The sequence below is a fragment of the Oncorhynchus mykiss genome, chromosome 16 (assembly GCF_057628025.1).
Source record: "Oncorhynchus mykiss isolate SJ-2025 chromosome 16, ASM5762802v1, whole genome shotgun sequence".
Taxonomy (NCBI): domain Eukaryota; kingdom Metazoa; phylum Chordata; class Actinopteri; order Salmoniformes; family Salmonidae; genus Oncorhynchus; species Oncorhynchus mykiss.
In genome coordinates this window covers 619666-640513 of record NC_143037.1, presented here as the reverse complement: position 1 = coordinate 640513, position 20848 = coordinate 619666, and the positions used below count along the sequence as shown (strand labels likewise).

Genomic DNA, 20848 nt, shown 5'->3' with positions numbered 1-20848 from the left:
GGGAACTACAGAAACCATAATAACAGGTAGAGAACTACAGACACCATTATAACAGGTAGAGGACTACAGACACCATTATAACAGGAGTACTACAGACACCATTATAACAGGTACAGAACTACAGACACCATTATAACAGGTAGAAAACTACAGACACCATTATAACAGGGGAACTACAGACACCATTATAAAAGGTAGAGGACTACAGACAGCATTATAACAGGTAGAGAACTACAGACACCATAATAACAGGTAGAGAACTACAGACACCATTATAACAGGTAGAGTACTACAGACACCATTATAACAGGAGTACTACAGACACCATTATAACAGGTATAGAACTACAGACACCATTATAACAGGTAGAGGACTACAGACACCAGTATAACAGGTGGAGGACTACAGACACCATTATAACAGGTAGAGAACTACAGACACCATTATAACAGGTAGAGAACTACAGACACCAGTATAACAGGTAGAGAAGTACAGACACCATTATAACAGGTGGAGGACTACAGACACCATTATAACAGCTAGAGAACTACAGACACCATTACAACAGCTAGAGAACTACAGACACCAGTATAACAGCTAGAGAACTACAGACACCAGTATAACAGGTGGAGGACTACAGACACCGTTATAACAGGTAGAGAACTACAGACATCATTATAACAGGTAGAGAACTACAGACACCATTATAACAGGTAGAGAACTACAGACACCATTATAACAGGGGGAGGACTACAGACACCATTATAACAGGTAGAGAACTACAGACACCATTATAACAGGTAGAGAACTACAGACATCATTATAACAGGTAGAGAACTACAGACACCATTATAACAGGTGGAGGACTACAGACACCATTATAACAGGTAGAGGTTATTTTCTTTTCTGTATGAAGAGGAAGTCATGACTTGTTACACACTTGCTAGACAAAATCAGCTCACTGACACACACACAGACACAGACACACACACACACACAGAACTACAGAATCAGTTAACTTGCACCATGTGAGGTCATGTGACTGGAGAGTCATATCCCTCTGAATGTTTGTGTTCTCCATGTCTCAAACTGATTAATTTACGTCTTCTCAATAATGGTGGACAGGTGCAGCAACTGTTATAGGGGCTTAGGATGGGTACTCAGATATACTGAGAGAGAGAGGAAACACACTACCTGCATGGTGTTGAATTGAGTGGAGAGAAAGAGGTGGTATTTTCAGAGTCAGACACAGTGGTGTTTTAATGAGGATCTCTGGGACTGTGCTGTGGTTTGGCCCCAAGGTTTAATGCTGACACCCCCCTAACCCTCACCACCTTACTTCTCACATTACAAATCCCTGGTCCTCCTGGGAGTTGAGAAAATAGCACACACTAAAAACACACACACTGAAAACACACACTCTAAAAACACTGAACACAGCAACACTAAAAACACTGAACACACACACACTAAAAACACACACCGAAAACACGCACGCACACACACACACACACACACACACACACACACACACACACACACACACACACACACACACACACACACACACACACACACACACACACACACACACACACACACACACACACACACACACACACACACACACACACACACACACACACACACAGCTCTCTCTGTTGTTAACAGAGAACATAACTGGTTGAGAACTAGAGGGACTGGGTCTCCACTAGGAGAAAAACATTGTTTGTTTTTTATAGTGTGAAAAGTAAAGTAAGCAAACAAGTCTGTCTGAGAACTCCTGGCCAGGAGGGGACCAGATGTACCCATTGATCATTTACAGTCTGAAAACCACTAATTAGTGGTGGTTCTGTCATTTCCAGCTGTTTCTCAGAAACTGATAAAACTTCTGTCAAAAGTAAGGTATATGATTACTATTATATACAACATCGGTCTAAAGTTTTAGAACACCTACTCATTCAAGGTTTTCTCTTCATTATTACTATTTTCTACATTGTAGAATAATAGTGAAGACATCAACACTATGAAATAACACATATGGAATAATGTAGTTACCTCAAAAGTATTCAACAAATCAAAATATATTTTATATTTGAGATTCTTCAAATAGACACTCTTTGCCTTGATGACAGTTTTGCACACTCTTGGCATTCTCTCAACCAGCTTCATGAGGTAGTCACTTGGAATGCATTTCAATTAATTAACAGGTGTGCCTTCTTTAAAGTTAATGTGTGGAATTTTTATCCTTCTTAATGCGTTTGAGCCTCAGTTGTGTTGTGACAGGGAAATGGCCCTATTTGGTAAACGACCAAGTCCATATTATGGCAAGAAAAGCTCAAATAAACAAAGAGAAACAACAGTCCATCATTACTTTAAGACATGAAGGTCAGTCAATACAGAAAATGTCAAGAACTTTGATGTTCTTCAAGTGCAGTCGATAAAACCATCCAGCGCTTTGATGAAACTGGCTCTCATGAGGACCACCACAGGAAAGGAAGACCCAGAGTTACATCTGCTGCAGAGGATCAGTTCATTAGAGAGTTAACTGGCTCTCATGAGGACCACCACAGGAATGTAAGAGTTACCTCTGTGTCACGACTTCCGGAGAAGTCGGTCCCTCTCCTTGTTCGGCGGCCGACCTCACCGACCTTCTAGCCATCGCTGATCCATTTTCTATTTGGTTTTGTCTTCCTTGACACCTGGTTCCAATCATACCGATTCCATGTTGTGTATTTTACCCTCTGTTTCCCCTCATGTCGGTGATTGTTTGTTGTATGTTATGTTCTGGTGTGCGACGGGTTTTGTACCCACTTTAATTATTTTGTATATTGTTGTTTTCTGAGTTTTTTAGGCATTTATTAAACTGCTCCGTTTATACCAAGTTCGTTCTCCTGCGCCTGACTCCCCTGCCACCAACACCCATTACACTCTGCTGCAGAGGATTAGTTCATTAGAGTTACCAGCCTCAGAATTGTTTTATTTAACCCTTATTTTAAACACATTCTCATTGACAACCTGGGGAATAGTTCAAGGGGAGAGGAGGGGGGATGAATATATGCTTCACAGAGTTCAAGTAACAGACACATCTCAACATCAACTGTTCAGGAGACTGTGTGAAGCAGGCCTGCATGGTTGAAATGTTGCAAAGAAACCACTACTAAAGGACAACAAAAAGAAGAAGAGACTTGCTTTGGTCTGGAATCCAGGATCCAACCACCATCTTGTGAGATGTGTGTGGATGAACGGATGATCTCTGCATGTTTATTTCCCACAGTGAAGCATGGAGGAAGAGGTGTTATGGTGTGGGGTGCTTTGCTGGTGGCACTATCTGTGATTTATTTAGAATTCAAGGCACACTTAACCAGCATGGCTACCACAGCATACTGCAGCGATACTCCATCCCATCTGGTTTGCGCTTAGTGGGACTATCATTTGTTTTTCAACAGGACAAGACCCGGCACACCTCCAGGCTGTGTAAGGGCTATTTTACCAAGAAGGAGAGTGATGGAGTGCTGCATCAGATGACCTGGCCTCCATAATCACCCATGACCTCACCCATGACCTCAACCCAATTGAGATTAACCTGTTGGATCTCTAGGGGCGCCATTTCATTTTTGGGAAAAAACGTTCCCGTTTTAAGAGCGATATTTTGTCACGAAAAGATGCTCGACTATGCATATTAGTTTTGGAAAGAAAACACTCTGAAGTTTCAGAATCTGCAAAGATATTGTCTGTAAGTGCCCCAGAACTCATTCTACAGGCGAAACCAAGATGAAACGTCAAACAGGAAATGAGCAGAATTTCTGAAGCTCTGTTTTCTAATGTCTCCTTATATGGCTGCGAATGCGACAGGAATAAGCTTAGACCTTCTGCCGTTTCCCCAAGATGTCGGCAGCATTGTGACGTATTTGTAGTCATATCATTGGAAGATTGACCATAAGGGACTACATTTTCCAAGTGTCCGCCTGGTGTCCTGCGTCGAAATTGGTGCGCAAAGCCAGGTGCAAGTATTTTTCCATTTGATTGAGAGGAGAAACCATGCTTCCACGAACGATATATCATCGAAGAGATATGTGAAAAACACCTTGAGGGTTGATTCTAAACAACGTTTACCATGTTTTCAGTCGATATTATGGAGTTAATTTGGAAAAAAGTTCGCGTTTTGAGGACTGAATTTTCGTTTTTTTTTGGTAGCCAAATGTGATGTACAAAACGGAGCTATTTCTAATACACAAAGAATCTTTTTGGAAAAACTGAGCATTTGCTATCTAACTGAGAGTCTCCTCATTGAAAACATCCGAAGTTCTTCAAAGGTAAATGATTTTATTTGAAGGCTTTTATGTTTTTGTTGAAATGTTGCGTGCTGGATGCTAACGCTAATGCTAACGCTAAATGCTACGCTAGCTAGCTACTTTTACACAAATTATTGTTTTCCTATGGTTGAGAAGTATATTTTGAAAATCTGAGATGACAGTGTTGTTTACAAAAGGCTAAGCTTGAGAGATGGCATATTTATTTCATTTCATTTGTGATTTTCATGAATAGTTAACGTTGCGTTATGGTAATGAGCTTGAGTCTGTATTCACGATCCCGGATCCGGGATGGGGAGATCAGAGAGGTTGGGATGTGTCGAACCGTAAAGTGAAAGAAAAGCAGCCAACAAGTGCTCAGCATATGTGGGAACTCCTTCAAGACTGATGGGAAAAGCATTCCAGGTGAAGCTGGTTGAGAGAATGCCAAGAGTGTGCAAAGCTGTCATCAAGGCAAAGGGTGGCTATTTGAAGAATCTTAAATATAAAATATATTTTGATATGTTTAACACTTTTTTGGTTACTACATGATTCCATATGTTATTTCATAGTTTTGATGTTTTCCCTATTATTCTACAATGTAGAAAATATAAAAAAATAAAGAAAACCCTTGAATGATTAGATGATCTTGAAGTGTAAGTCTATGGAAGGGGAAGGGGGTACAGTTGAAGTCGGAAGTTTACATACACCTAGGAGTCAATTGGAGGTGTACCTGTGGATTTATTTCAAGGCCTACCTTCAAACTCAGTGCCTCTATGCTTGACATCATAGGAAAATTAAAAGAAATCAGCCAAGACCTCCACAAGTCTGGTTCATCATTGGGAGCAATTTCCAAAAGCCTGAAGGTACCACGTTCATATGTACAAACAATAGTATGCAAGTATAAACACCATGGGACCACACAGATGTCATGCTCAGGAAGGAGACGCATTCTGTCTCCTAGAGATGAACGTACTTTGGTGCAAAAAGTGCAAATCAATCCCAGAACAACAGCAAAGGACCTTGTGAAGATGCTGGAGGAAACAGGTACAAAAGTACCTATATCCACAGTAAAACGAGTCCTATATCGACATAACCTGAAAGGCCACTCAGCAAGGAAGAAGCCACTGCTCCAAAACCGCCATAAAAAAGCCAGAATACGGTTTGCAACTGCACATGGGGACAAAGATCATACTTTTTGGAGAAATGTCCTCTGGTCTGATGAAACAAAAATAGAACTGTTTGGCCATAATGACCATCGTTATGTTTGGAGGAAAAGGGCGAGGATTGCAAGCCGAGGAACACCATCCCAACCGTGAAGCACCGGGGTGGCAGCATCATGTTGTGGGGGTGCTTTGCTGCAGGAGGGGCTGGTGCACTTCACAAAATAGATGGCGTCCTGAGAAAGGAAAATTATGTGGATATATTGAAGCAACATCTCAAGACATCAGTCAGGAAGTTAAAGCTTGGTCGCAAATGGGTCTTCCAAATGGACAATGACCCCAAGCATACTTCCAAAGTTGTGGCAAAATGGCTTAAGGACAACAACGTCAAGGTATTGGGGTGGCCATCACAAAGCCATGACCTCAATCCTATTGAAAATTTGTGGGCCGAACTGAAAAAGCGTGTGCGAGCAAGGATCCTACAAACCTGACTCAGTTACACCAGCTCTGTCAGGAGGAATGGGCCAAAACCCAACTCATTGTGGGAAGCTTGTGGAAGGCTACCCAAAACATTTGACCCAAGTTAAACAATTTAAAGGCAACGCTACCAAATACTAATTGAGTGTATGTAATCTTCTGACCCATTGGGAATTTAACGAAATAAATAAAAGCTGAAATAAATAATTCTCTCTACTATTATTCTGACATTTCACATTCTTAAAATAAAGTGGTGATCCTAACTGACCTAAGACTGTGCATTTTTACTAGGATTAAATGTCAGGAATTGTGAAAAATTGAGTTTAAATGTATTTGGCTAAGGTTTATGTAAACTTCCGACTTCAACTGTATATACAGCATATATATATATATATATATATATATATATATTTTTTTAGGGGGTTAATCAGCTTTAAAATTGCAGATATATTTTTAGCTTCCATCAATGTAATTGTGTGCAGGAACGTAATTCTTACCTTTCCCATAGAAGAACTTGTGGTAGTAGAATGCTCCCAGATCAATATGTTCTATAATGTATCTCTTCACCTTCTCTCTGTGTATAGGCTGGTTCTCTCTAGGGACCTCCAACACCGACACCCCAGCGTTGGTACAGTGGGACGAGAGGGAGGACTCGAAGCTGCAGCTCTCTCCTCCACCACTGTAAGAGGCGCTGTTAGCCCTGGAGAGACTGATTCTGCGCTCCCCTTCTCCACCGATCTCATTACGGAAGTGGGGGCACCCCAGGACTAGTCTGTTGTTCTTCCCGTCGCCCTCGTCCTGGTCCAGGTTCTCTTTGGGGTTCAGGTCCTCTCGGGAGCCCAGAGGAGACTCAAACATGGAGGTACTGGTAGTTCCACTACTAAGACCACCTCCTTGCCCTCCCTCTGCCCCCAGTCCTACCCCTGTCCCCGGGCCACCTCCCGGTCCAAGTCCTGGTCCTAAACCTGGAGCTCCACTACCCCCTCTGGCTCCAGGTTGGTACTGTGAAGCAGCCGAGGCCCCAGTGGTTGTGTTCTTCCTCTGGCTGAGAGTGGCCCTACTGGCCACAGCCTCACTGATGTTAAACAGGACACTCTGCACGTCGTAGTGGGCAAAACACTTCTGGAAGCTGAGGGGTCTCCTGTCATCCTGATCCAGAGACAGCCTGAACCCATCTCCTACACAATCAGACACACAATTCCCTGACATTTAAATGGTGCTGGCAACAATAAGCGGAATATGCAGACAGAATCAGAGTTGAGATAGAATTGAAACATAATCTAGATACAGTGGAAATTGGCAGGTGGTTAAACAGCCTGAACCGTCACCTTCAATAATAACAACATTATTAATACTTTTTATTTATAACACGCTTTTCATTGAAAGATGTAAAGTGCTCCACGCATTAAAAACTAGACACATAGACCTCTACAGACCTTCGCTCTTGATGGTCCTCAGCTTCCTGAACATAGAGGTCTCAGATGAGTCAGACTTCAGGCGTCCCATGAAGTTCTTCTCTCTCTCTCTGGAGTAGAAGATGGAGGGATCCACGTAGTCGTACCCTGCCATCCTCACTATCTCCCCTCTGGAGATCTGGGTGGCCGTCTGCAGCACAAAGGGATAGCAACCATTATAGTCCTTGATGGGACAAATGTAGAGACAGAGAGAGAGACACACACATAGAGAGAGAGAAAGAGAGAGAGAGAGAGAGAGAGAGAGAGAGAGAGAGAGAGAGAGAGAGAGAGAGAGAGAGAGAGAGAAAAAAAAAGAGAGAAAGAGAGAGAGAGAGAGAGAGAGAGAGAAAGAGAGAGAGAGAGAGAGAGAGAGAGAAAAAAAGAGAGAGAGAGAGAGAGAGAATGAGAGAGAGAGAGAGAGCAGGAACTCAAAGGCAGGAAATTGGACTTCACCAAAGAAATCAGAATACAGACAATGTCATCCTACAAGAAACCTGGTATATAGGATACGGACCCACTGGTTGCCCTCAAGGTTACAGAGAGCTGGAAGTCCCATCCACTAAACTACCAGGTGTGAAACAGGGAAGGGACTCAGGGGGTATGCTAATTTGTTATTGAGAAGGAACTAACTCAGTCTATTGAATTAATCAAAACAGGCACATTTTACATTTGGCTAGAAAATCAAAAGGAAATGATCTCAACAGAGAAAAGTGTCATCCTGTGTGCCACCTACAGTATATCCCCACACTAGAATCCCCATCCTGGAGGGGGAAATCAATCATTTCCAGGCCCAGGGACATGTACTAGTCTGTGGAGACCTAAAAGCCAGAACTGGACAAACACCTGCCTGGAGGTGACAGCATTCCCTCCCCCATATGCCCTCCTAGACTACGACAACACAACGTACCAAAACCGGTCACAACTCCTGCAGCTCTGTTACATCCTGGGTATGTACATAGTCAATGGTAGGTTTCGAGGGGACTCCTATGGTAGGTACACCTACAGCTCATCTCTTGGCAATAGTACTGTAGACTACTTTATCATTGACCTCAACCCAGAGTCTCTCAGAGCGTTCAGTCAGTCCACTGATACCCTATTAAATCACAGCAAAATCACACTCTACTTGAACAGAGCAATACTCAATCATGAGGCATAAAAGTCAAAGAAACGGAATAATATAAAGAAATGCTATAGATGGAAGGGAAGTATTGTGGAAAATTACCCCTAAATAATTAGGCAACAAATTATTTTGCTTCTAGACAACTTCCTGGGCAAAACGTTTCACTGTAATAGTGAAGGTGTAAACTTGGCAGTAGAAAACCTAGACAGTATATTTGACCTCTCAGCTTCCCTATCAAATCTAACATTGCCAAGGTGAGAACCTTAGAAAATTAAGAACAATGACAAATGGTTTGACTAAGAATGCAAAAACCTAAGAAAGAAATGGAGAAACCTATCCAACCAAAAACGTAGACCCAGAAAACCTGAGTCTATGGTGAATCACTAAAACAATACCAAAATACACTCCGGAAACACAAGGAAAACCTGAGTCGATGGTGAATCACTAAAACAATACCAAAATACACTCCGGAAACAGAAGGAAAACCTGAGTCGATGGTGAATCACTAAAACAATACCAAAATACACTCCGGAAACAGAAGGAAAACCTGAGTCGATGGTGAATCACTAAAACAATACCAAAATACACTCCGGAAACAGAAGGAACAGCACGTCAGATGTAAATGAAGAAAATCTAGAATCTAACCACTTCTGGGAAAATTGGAAAACACTAAACAAACAACAATACGGAGAGTTATATATCTAAAACAGAGATTTATGGATAAACCACTTCTCCAATCTATTTGGCGCTATAACAAAGAATAAACAGCAAAAACATAGACATGATCAATTACAAATTATATAATCAACTATTAAAGGCTACCTGAACCCACTTGCCACGGATCGAACCCCGGTACTGCTGCTCATTCCGTTCTCCAGCTCCGGCGGTCTACGTCACCGGCCTTCTAGTTGTCACTGAACTGGATTCATTACCACCCGGACTGTCTTGTCACATTAACCTGGTTCCCATTCCCCCTGATTAGTATGTGTATACAGTTGAAGTCAGGTTTACATACACTTAGGTTGGAGTCATTAAAACTCGTTTTTCAACCACTCCACAAATTTCTTGCTAACAAACTATAGTTTTGGCAAGTCGGTTAGGACATCTACTTTGTGCATGACACAAGTAATTTTTCCAACAATTGTTTACATATAGATTATTTCACTTATAATTCACTGTATAACAATTCCAGTGGATCAGAAGTTTACATATACTAAGTTGACTGTGACTTTAACAACTTGGAAAATTCCAGAAAATGTCATGGCTTTAGAAGCTTCTGATAGGGTAATTGACATCATTTGAGTCAATTGGAGGTGTACCTGTGGATGTATTTCAAGGTCAACCTTCAAACTCAGTGCTCCATTGCTTGACATCATGAGAAAATCTAAAGAAATCAGGCCAAAAAAACACTGTAGACCTCCACAAGTCTGGTTCATCATTGGGAGCAATTTCCAAACGCCTGAAGGTACCAGGTTCATCTGTACAAACATTAGTACGCAACTATAAACACCATGGGACGACACAACCGTCATACCGCTCAGGAAGAAGACTCCTAGACTCCTAGTCTCCTAGAGATGAAAGTACTTTGATGCAAAAAGTGCAAATCAATCCCAGAACAACAGCAAAGGACCTTGTGAAGATGCTGGAGGAAACACGTACACAAGTATCTTAATCCACAGTAAAACGAGTCCTATATCCACAAAACCTGAAAGGCCGCTCAGCAAGGAAGAAGCCACTGCTCCAAAACCACCATAAAAAAGCCAGACTACGGTTTGCAACTGCACATGGGGACAAAGATTGTACTTTTTAGAGAAATGCCCACTGGTCTGATGAAACAGAAATATAACTTTTTGGCCATAATGACCATCGTTATGTTTGGAGGACAAAGGGGGAGGCTTGCAAGCCGAAGAACACCATCCCAACCGTGAAGCACGGAGGTGGCAGCATCATGTTGTGGGGGTGCTTTGCTGCAGGAGGGACTGGTGCACTTCACAAAATAGATGGCATCATGAGAGAAGAAAATTATGTAGATATATTGAAGCAACATCTCAAGACATCAGTCAGGAAGTTAAAGCTTGGTTGCAAATGGGTCTTCCAAATGTACAATGATCCCAAGCATACTTCCAAAGTTGTGGCAAAATAGCTCTTTGAGGGCATGGCAGATTTACGCCCCCTTTGGAGAAATTGGGTACCCCTAGTAAACTGAAAAAAAAAAAATTTGCTAATATATGCATATAATAATTATTATTGGATAGAAAACACTCTAAAGCTTCTAAAATCGTTGGAATTATGTCTGTAAGTATAGCAGAACTCACAGGGCATGCATTCTTCCAAACTAGTTTTTGTGGTCAAGAAAGTTGGAGCAACTTTGACGTCATCGCCCCCACCCTTCCCGACCACTTATGGATCTGGGGACACTTTCCATCTCCACTCCATCTTCCACTAGATGTCCTCTTTCTGTAGAGCGTTTAATCGTTCAAATCGCGCGAGAATTGGCCCTATGGGAGTGATTTGAGTAAGTGCCGCGAGAAAAAAACCTGTGCGTTAGGGCGCGAATTGGTCACAGCCATTCCTTTGTTCCAGCACTCCTGGGAAGAGCAAACGATGCCCGGTTGAATTGAAATTTGTTTTGTGTGTTAAAAACATCATAAAGCTTGCTTCTGCACTTAGTTTGACCTGTTTAGTCGACATATAATATGTAATTTTGAAGTTTTGATGCGCAACGTTTCCGGACCAGAGGACATTTTGGGTGCATTTCAGCTGATGTTATTAGCTGTAGCTAATACAAAGACGCAAGACTTGAAACCAAACGATGTATTGGGTAAGTATGAACCCTTCCAGAACATTCTGAACGAAGACCATCGAAGGTAAGGGAATATTTATGCTTAAATCTGTGTTTCTGTTGACTCCAACATTACGGAGAAATGTAGCTTATATCTGAGCGCCGTCTCAGAATATTGAATAGTGTGCGATTTCTGTAACGTTAAAAATAAATGTACCAAAGCGGTTGCATAAAGAAGAAGTGTATCTTTCTAATTATATGTAGAACATGTATATTTAGCCAAAGTTTATGATGTCTATTTACGTTATCTTGCCGAGCTACCTAGATTTCCTGCGGGCATTTTTGAGTAATTTCTGAACATGAGCACATTGTAAATGGACATTTATGGATATATATGGCATATTATTGAGAAAAAAAAAATGTACTGTGTAACATGTCCTATTACTGTCATCTGATGAAGATTTTCAAAAGGTTAGTGAGCGATTTATTTTTTAATCCTGCTTTTATAATTTTATATTTTCTGGGACAAAATGGCTGCCGCTTGTCTTGGTTTCGGTGGTGGTCTAATATAAATATGTGGTGTGTTTTCGCCGTAAAACATTTAAAAAATCTGACATGCTGGGTAGATGAACAAGGTGTTTATCTTTCATTTGAGCTATTGGACTTGTTAATGTGTGGAGGTTAAATATTTCTAAGAATATTTTTGCGTTCCATGCGCCACGGTTTGAGCTGAACGGGGGGGGGAGGTGTTCCTCTAGAGGAACTCCTCGCATCAACAGGTTTTAAGGACAACATAGTCAAGGTATTGGATTGGCCATCACAAAGCCCTTACATCAATCTTATAGAAAATGTGTGGGCAGAACTGAAAAGGCGTGTGCGAGCAAGGATCCTACAAACCTGATTCAGTTACACCAGCTCTGTCAGGAGGAATGGGCCAAAACCCAACTTATTGTGGGAAGCTTGTGGAAGTCTACCCAAAACGTTTGACCCACCTAACCTTAAATAATTTAAAGGCAACGCTACCAAATACTAATTGAGTGTATGTAAACTTCTGACCCACTGGGAATGTGATGAAATAAATAAAAGCTGAACTAAATCATTCTCTCTACTATTATTCTGACATTTCACATTCTTAAAATAAAGTGGTGATCCTAACTGACCTAAAACAGGGAATTCTTACTAGGATTAAATGTCAGGAATTGTGAAAAAACGAGTTTAATGTATTTGGCTAAATTGCATGTAAACTTACGACAACTGTAAATGTGCCCTCTGTTCACCTTTGTCTGGTCAGTTTTTGTTCCCATGTCCTTTCGTGTGTGAGTACCTGTGCTTTGTTATTTCGGCTTTTGTGCTGCGTGTATTGTGCACTCATTATTAAGGATCTCGTCCTGTTTATTGTTCTTAGGGTTCTCGTCCCTTGTATTTAATATTAAGTTTAAGTTAAGTTTAACCTCTTTTGTTTGTGTATACGTGTTTGTTTTGGGCTTCATCCCTGTGGCTTTTCATGGCATGTTGTATATTTTGGTTGGAGTATTAAACCCCCCTATTCCTTCGCCGGTCTCCAATTATTTATACGACGTGAATTAAATTGCAATGAATGAACTAAAGGGCCAAATACAAACCCTCCAACCCAAAAAGCCCTGTGGCTTAAATTCAATTATAAAATATACAGACCACAAAACTCAAACTCTTTAACATCATCCTCAGCTCTGGTGTCTTCCCCAATAATTGTAACCTAGTACTGATCACCTCAATCCACAAAAGTGGAGACAAATTTGACCCCAATAACTACCGTGGGATATGCGTCAACAGCCACCTTATCATTTACAGCAGACTCATACATTTCCTCAATGAAAACAGTGTACTGAGTAAATGTCAAATTGGCTTTTTACCAAATTACAATACGACAGACCACGTTTTCACCCTGAACATTCTAACTGACAAAGAAACAAACCAAAACAAAGGCTAAGACTTCTCATGCTTTCTTGATTTCAACAAATCTTTTGACTCAATTTGGCATGAGTGTCTGCTATACAAATCGATGGGAAGTGGTGTTGGGGAAAAATATATACGACATTATAAAATCCATTAACACAAACAACAAATTGATAAACACACATTTCTTTCCTCAGGGCTGTGGGGTGAGACAGGGATGCAGCTTAAGCCCCACCCTCTTCAACATATACTGTATATCAACAAATTGCAGCACATCGATCTTCTGCACAGATCTTCTGAATAAATCTCAAAATAATGGTGTTCCCAAAAAGGTCAATTTGCCCAGAAATACAAATTCCATCTAGAAACTGTTGCCCTAGAGTACACACCAAACAAGACATATCTCAGCCTAAACATCAGCTCCACAGGTAACTTCCACAAAGCTGTGAACGATCTGAGAGACAAAGCAAGCTCTTGCAAAAAATACTTGAATCAGTTACAGAGCCCATTGCCCTTTATTGTTGTGAGGTCTGGGGTCCGCTCATCAACCAAGAATTCACAAAACGGGACAAACACCAAATTGTGACTCCGCATGCAGAATTCTGCAAAAATATCCTCTGTGTACAACGTAAAACACCAAATAATGTATGCAGAGCAGAATTATGCCAATACCTGCTAATTCTACAACCACCTAAAAGGAAGTGATTCCCAAACCTTCCATAGCAAATCCATCACCTACAGAGAGATGAACCTGGAGAAGAGTCCCCTAATCAAGCTGGTCCTGGAGCTCTGTTCACAAACACACCCCACAGAGCCCCAGGACAGCAGCACAATTAGACCCAACCAAATCATGAGAAAACAAAAAGATAATTACTTGACATATTGGAAAGAATTAATCTAAAAACCTAGCAAACTAGAATGCTATTTGGCCCTAAACAGAGAGTACACAGTGTCAGAATACCTGACCACTGTGACTGACCCAAAATTAAGGAAAGCTTTGACTATGTACAGACTCAGTAAGCATAGCCTTGCTATTGATAGAGGTCGCAGTGAGTAGACTTGCCTCTCAAGAGAAGACAAGCTATGTGCACACTGCCCACAAAATGAGGTGGAAACTGTACGACCATATTAGAGACACATATTTCCATCAGATTACACAGACACACAAAGAATTCCAATCTTTATAAACTCCCATATCTATTGGGTGGAATTCCACAGTATGACATCACAGCAGTACTATTTGTGACCTGTTGAAAAAAGAAAATGGCAACCAGTGAAGAACAAACACCATTGTAAATACAACCCATTTTTATGTTTATCTAGTTTCCTTTTTGTACTTTAACTATTTGCACATCATTACAACACTGTAACGATGTGGACTCCTCCTGTAACGATGTGGAAACCTCCTGTAACGATGTGGATTCCTCCTGTAACGATTTGGACTCCTCCTGTAACGATGTGTACTCCTCCTGTAATGATGTGGAAACCTCCTGTAACTCTGTGGACACCTCCTGTAACGATGTGGATTCCTCCTGTAACGATGTGGATTCGTCCTGTAACGATGTGGATTCGTCCTGTAACGATGTGGATTCCTCCTGTAACGATGTGGATTCCTCCTGTAACGATGTGGACTCCTCCTGTAACGATGTGGATTCCTCCTGTAACGATGTGGACTCCTCCTGTAACTATGTGGATTCCTCCTGTAACGATGTGGACTCCTCCTGTAACGATGTGGACTCCTCCTGTAACGATGTGGACTCCTCCTGTAACGATGTGGACTCCTCCTGTAACGATGTGGACTCCTCCTGTAACGATGTGGACTCCTCCTGTAACGATGTGGACTCCTCCTGTAACGATGTGGACTCCTCCTGTTGTTTCCAAAGTTTTACTGTGTTTTTACTTTTGTTTATTCATAAGTGTCAACACCTAGTAGATAGCTAGGTTGCAATGGAGCCGCTTAGCCTGGAATATCAACGACCATGTCCAGTGCGGTAGAACCTGTGTTTATGGCTATGAGGTGGCTTAGCAAGCAAATCTAAAATCTGAGCAAATGTATGGGGAAAACGCAAATTGGAACTTTCTCGTTCACAACTCCTTTGGCAGGACGCCGCTCGGGCCTGATGGATGTTTCCCTGCCTTGTCGTCATCTATCGCTATCTGAATGGACTGTGCTACCGATAACTAGCCTGCCAAAGAAGTCGTCTCCATCTGCTTCTCCTCCTCCATCTACTAGTGAAGTAGACGGAGAACAGCAAGAAGAATGTTCCAATCAGTGTTGGTCCCATGTCACAAGTCGTGGAAACCGAAGACAGTGGCATGCTGCGAAGTGGATTAGAGTGACTGCGAGAGGTTCGGAGCAGATTGACATAAAGAAGAGATTCACTGCACTGGTGCCTGATCTACCTGCACCTTCATCACTGGGACTGCCTGTGACTGGGACTGCCTGTGTCTGGGACTGCCTGTGTCTGGGACGGCCTGTGTCTGGGACGGCCTCTGTCTGGGACGGCCTGTGTCTGGGACGGCCTGTGTCTGGGACGGCTGTGTCTGTGACTGGCTGTGTCTGGGACGGCTGTGTCTGGGACGGCTGTGTCTGGGACGGCCTGTGTCTGGGACGGCCTGTGTCTGGGACGGCCTGTGTCTGGGACGGCCTGTGTCTGGGACGGCCTGTGTCTGGGACGGCCTGTGCCTGGGACGGCCTGTGCCTGTGACTGCCTGTGCCTGTGACTGCTGTGTCTGTGACTGCTGTGTCTGGGACGGCTGTGTCTGTGACTGCTGTGTCTGGGACGGCTGTGTCTGGGACGGCTGTGCTGACTCCAACTACGCTGATCCAGCAGCAGATTCGTCGTCCAGTTCGGCTCCTTTCCCTCTCTGGATCTGACAGGGGCTCTGCCTATCGCTGGGAGCAGCGGGCGTACCCTATCTTGCTTCTTATGGGCCCATTAAATGTTCAACAAATTGTGTGAGAGGTAAGAATGGGCAGATTTCTCCATCTGGTTCTCAGGCCGTTGTATTGGGACGTTCATTGGCGAGAATTGTCTCAGTTCCTGAGACACAAAACGTTGTCCTCTCCAGGAGCACGAGTACAGAACATCAATAAGCTGCTCCCTAACATTATAAATCTGCATCAGGACATCAATAACCTGCTCCCTAACATTATAAACCTGCATCAGGACATCAATAAGCTGCTCCCAGACATTATAAACCTGCATCAGGACGTCAATAAACTGCTCCCAGACATAAACCTCCATCAGGACATCAATAACCTGCTCCCTAACATTATAAACCTGCATCAGGACATCAATAAGCTGCTCCCTAACATTATAAACCTGCATCAAGACATCAATAATCTGCTCCCTAACATTATAAACCAGCATCAGGACATCAATAATCTGCTCCCTAACATTATAAACCAGCATCAGGACATCAATAATCTGCTCCCTAACATTATAAACCTGCATCAGGACATCAATAATCTACTCCCTAACATTATAAACCAGCATCAGGACATCAATAATCTGCTCACTAACATTATAAACCAGCATCAGGACATCAATAATCTAATCCCTAACATTATAAACCTGCATCAGGACATCAATAATCTGCTCCCTAACATTATAAACCTGCATCAGGACATCAATAATCTGCTCGCAGACATAAGCCCGCATCAGGACATCAATAAGATGCTCCCAGACATTATAAACCAGCATCAGGACATCAATAAGCTGCTCCCAGACATTATAAACCGGCATCAGGACGTCAATAAGATGCTCCCTAACTTTATAAACCAGCATCAGGACATCAATAATCTGCTCCCTAACATTATAAACCTGCATCAGGACATCAATAATGTGCTCCAAGACATAAACCTGCATCAGGACATCAATAATCTGCTCCCAGACATAAACCTTCATCAGGACATCAATAACCTGCTCCCAGACATAAACCTGCATCAGGACGTCAATAAGATGCTCCCAGACATAAACATGCATCAGGACATCAATAACCTGCTCCCAGACATAAACCTGCATCAGGACATCAATAACCTGCTCCCAGACATAAACCTGCATCAGGACGTCAATAAGCTGCTCCCAGACATAAACATGCATCAGGACATCAATAACATGCTCCCAGACATAAACCAGCATCAGGACATCAATAAGCTGCTCCCAGACATTATAAACCTGAATAAGGACGTCAATAAGCTGCTCCCAGACATTATAAACCTGCATCAGGACATCAATAATCTGCTCCCTAACATTATAAACCAGCATCAGGACATCAATAAGCTGCTCCCAGACATTATAAACCTGCATCAGGACATCAATAAACTGCTCCCAGACATTATAAACCTGCATCAGGACATCAATAACCTGCTCTCTAACATTATAAACCTGCATCAGGACGTCAGTAAGCTGCTCCCAGACATAAACCTGCATCAGGACGTCAATAAGCTGCTCCCAGACATTATAAACCGGCATCAGGACATCAATAAGCTGCTCCCTAACATTATAAACCTGCATCAGGACATCAATAATCTGCTCCTTAACATTATAAACCTGCATCAGGACATCAATAAGCTGCTCCCAGACATTATAAACCTGCATCAGGACGTCAATAAGCTGCACCCAGACATAAACCTGCATCAGGACGTCAATAAGCTGCTCCCAGACATTATAAACCAGCATCAGGACATCAATAAGCTGCTCCCAGACATTATAAACCTGCATCAGGACATCAATAACCTGCTCTCTAACATTATAAACCTGCATCAGGACGTCAGTAAGCTGCTCCCAGACATAAACCTGCATCAGGACGTCAATAAGCTGCTCCCAGACATTATAAACCGGCATCAGGACATCAATAAGCTGCTCCCTAACATTATAAACCTGCATCAGGACATCAATAATCTGCTCCTTAACATTATAAACCTGCATCAGGACATCAATAAGCTGCTCCCAGACATTATAAACCTGCATCAGGACGTCAATAAGCTGCTCCCAGACATAAACCTGCATCAGGACGTCAATAAGCTGCTCCCAGACATTATAAACCAGCATCAGGACATCAATAATCTGCTCCCTAACATTATAAACCAGCATCAGGACATCAATAAGCTGCTCCCAGACATTATAAACCTGCATCAGGACATCAATAAACTGCTCCCAGACATTATAAACCTTCATCAGGACATCAATAACCTGCTCCCAGACATAAACCTGCATCAGGACGTCAATAAGATGCTCCCAGACATAAACATGCATCAGGACATCAATAACCTGCTCCCAGACATAAACCTGCATCAGGACATCAATAACCTGCTCCCAGACATAAACCTGCATCAGGACGTCAATAAGCTGCTCCCAGACATAAACATGCATCAGGACATCAATAACATGCTCCCAGACATAAACCAGCATCAGGACATCAATAAGCTGCTCCCAGACATTATAAACCTGAATAAGGACGTCAATAAGCTGCTCCCAGACATTATAAACCTGCATCAGGACATCAATAATCTGCTCCCTAACATTATAAACCAGCATCAGGACATCAATAAGCTGCTCCCAGACATTATAAACCTGCATCAGGACATCAATAAACTGCTCCCAGACATTATAAACCTGCATCAGGACATCAATAACCTGCTCTCTAACATTATAAACCTGCATCAGGACGTCAGTAAGCTGCTCCCAGACATAAACCTGCATCAGGACGTCAATAAGCTGCTCCCAGACATTATAAACCGGCATCAGGACATCAATAAGCTGCTCCCTAACATTATAAACCTGCATCAGGACATCAATAATCTGCTCCTTAACATTATAAACCTGCATCAGGACATCAATAAGCTGCTCCCAGACATTATAAACCTGCATCAGGACGTCAATAAGCTGCTCCCAGACATAAACCTGCATCAGGACGTCAATAAGCTGCTCCCAGACATTATAAACCAGCATCAGGACATCAATAAGCTGCTCCCAGACATTATAAACCTGCATCAGGACATCAATAACCTGCTCTCTAACATTATAAACCTGCATCAGGACGTCAGTAAGCTGCTCCCAGACATAAACCTGCATCAGGACGTCAATAAGCTGCTCCCAGACATTATAAACCGGCATCAGGACATCAATAAGCTGCTCCCTAACATTATAAACCTGCATCAGGACATCAATAATCTGCTCCTTAACATTATAAACCTGCATCAGGACATCAATAAGCTGCTCCCAGACATTATAAACCTGCATCAGGACGTCAATAAGCTGCTCCCAGACATAAACCTGCATCAGGACGTCAATAAGCTGCTCCCAGACATTATAAACCAGCATCAGGACATCAATAATCTGCTCCCTAACATTATAAACCAGCATCAGGACATCAATAAGCTGCTCCCAGACATTATAAACCTGCATCAGGACATCAATAAACTGCTCCCAGACATTATAAACCTGCATCAGGACATCAATAACCTGCTCTCTAACATTATAAACCTGCATCAGGACGTCAGTAAGCTGCTCCCAGACATAAACCTGCATCAGGACGTCAATAAGCTGCTCCCAGACATTATAAACCGGCATCAGGACATCAATAAGCTGCTCCCTAACATTATAAACCTGCATCAGGACATCAATAATCTGCTCCTTAACATTATAAACCTGCATCAGGACATCAATAAGCTGCTCCCAGACATTATAAACCTGCATCAGGACGTCAATAAGCTGCTCCCAGACATAAACCTGCATCAGGACGTCAATAAGCTGCTCCCAGACATTATAAACCAGCATCAGGACATCAATAAGCTGCTCCCTAACATTATAAACCTGCATCAGGACGTCAATAAGCTGCTCCCTAAAATGATAAACCAGCATCAGGACATCAATAATCTGCTCCCTAACATTATAAACCTGCATCAGGACATCAATAATCTGCTCCCTAACATTATAAACCTGCATCAGGACATCAATAATCTGCTCCCTAACATTATAAACCAGCATCAGGACATCAATAATCTGCTCCCTAACATTATAAACCTGCATCAGGACATCAATAATCTGCTCCCTAACATTATAAACCAGCATCAGGACATCAATAATCTGCTCCCTAACATTATAAACCTGCATCAGGACATCAATAATCTGCTCCCTAACATTATAAACCAGCATCAGGACATCAATAATCTGCTCCCTAACATTATAAACCTGCATCAGGACATCAATAAGCTGCTCCCAGACATTATAAACCTGCATCAGGACGTCAATAAGCTGCTCCCAGACATAAACCTGCATCAGGACATCAATAACCTGCTCCCAGACATAAACATGCATCAGGACATCAATAATCTGCTCCCTAACATTATAAACCTGCATCAGGACATTCAGTCTATAATAGTTCATGTGGGATTCAATTACATTATGAAGGGCATCTCAGAACAGCTGAAGATTGATTTTAAAGAACTGATTGGGTCTCTGCTTGACACCAACAAACGCCCTATAATGTCAGTCTCTCTGCCCTCCCTAAATTGTGGCATTGAACGGTTCAGCTGACTGTTATCCTTCCCATAACTGGCTACCAGACTATTGCAGCTCTCTGGGTGGAACATTTACTGACAATGTTGATACCTTCTG

At 42.3% G+C, this 20848-nt stretch overlaps 1 protein-coding gene across 5 annotated transcripts in view; it reads right to left on the bottom strand.

Moving 5' to 3' along the window:
- Positions 1-20848, bottom strand: part of sipa1l2a (signal-induced proliferation-associated 1like 2, genome duplicate a) — a 303115-nt gene that overhangs the window by 193154 nt on the left and 89113 nt on the right. For all 5 annotated transcript variants that reach the window (XM_090201691.1, XM_090201693.1, XM_090201694.1 and 2 more), the window contains exons 4-5: positions 7369-7537; positions 6430-7110 (exon numbers count right to left, since the gene is read on the bottom strand). In XM_090201691.1, the coding sequence (XP_090057817.1) occupies positions 6430-7110; positions 7369-7537 (850 nt within the window). The remainder of the gene's footprint in view (positions 1-6429; positions 7111-7368; positions 7538-20848) is intronic.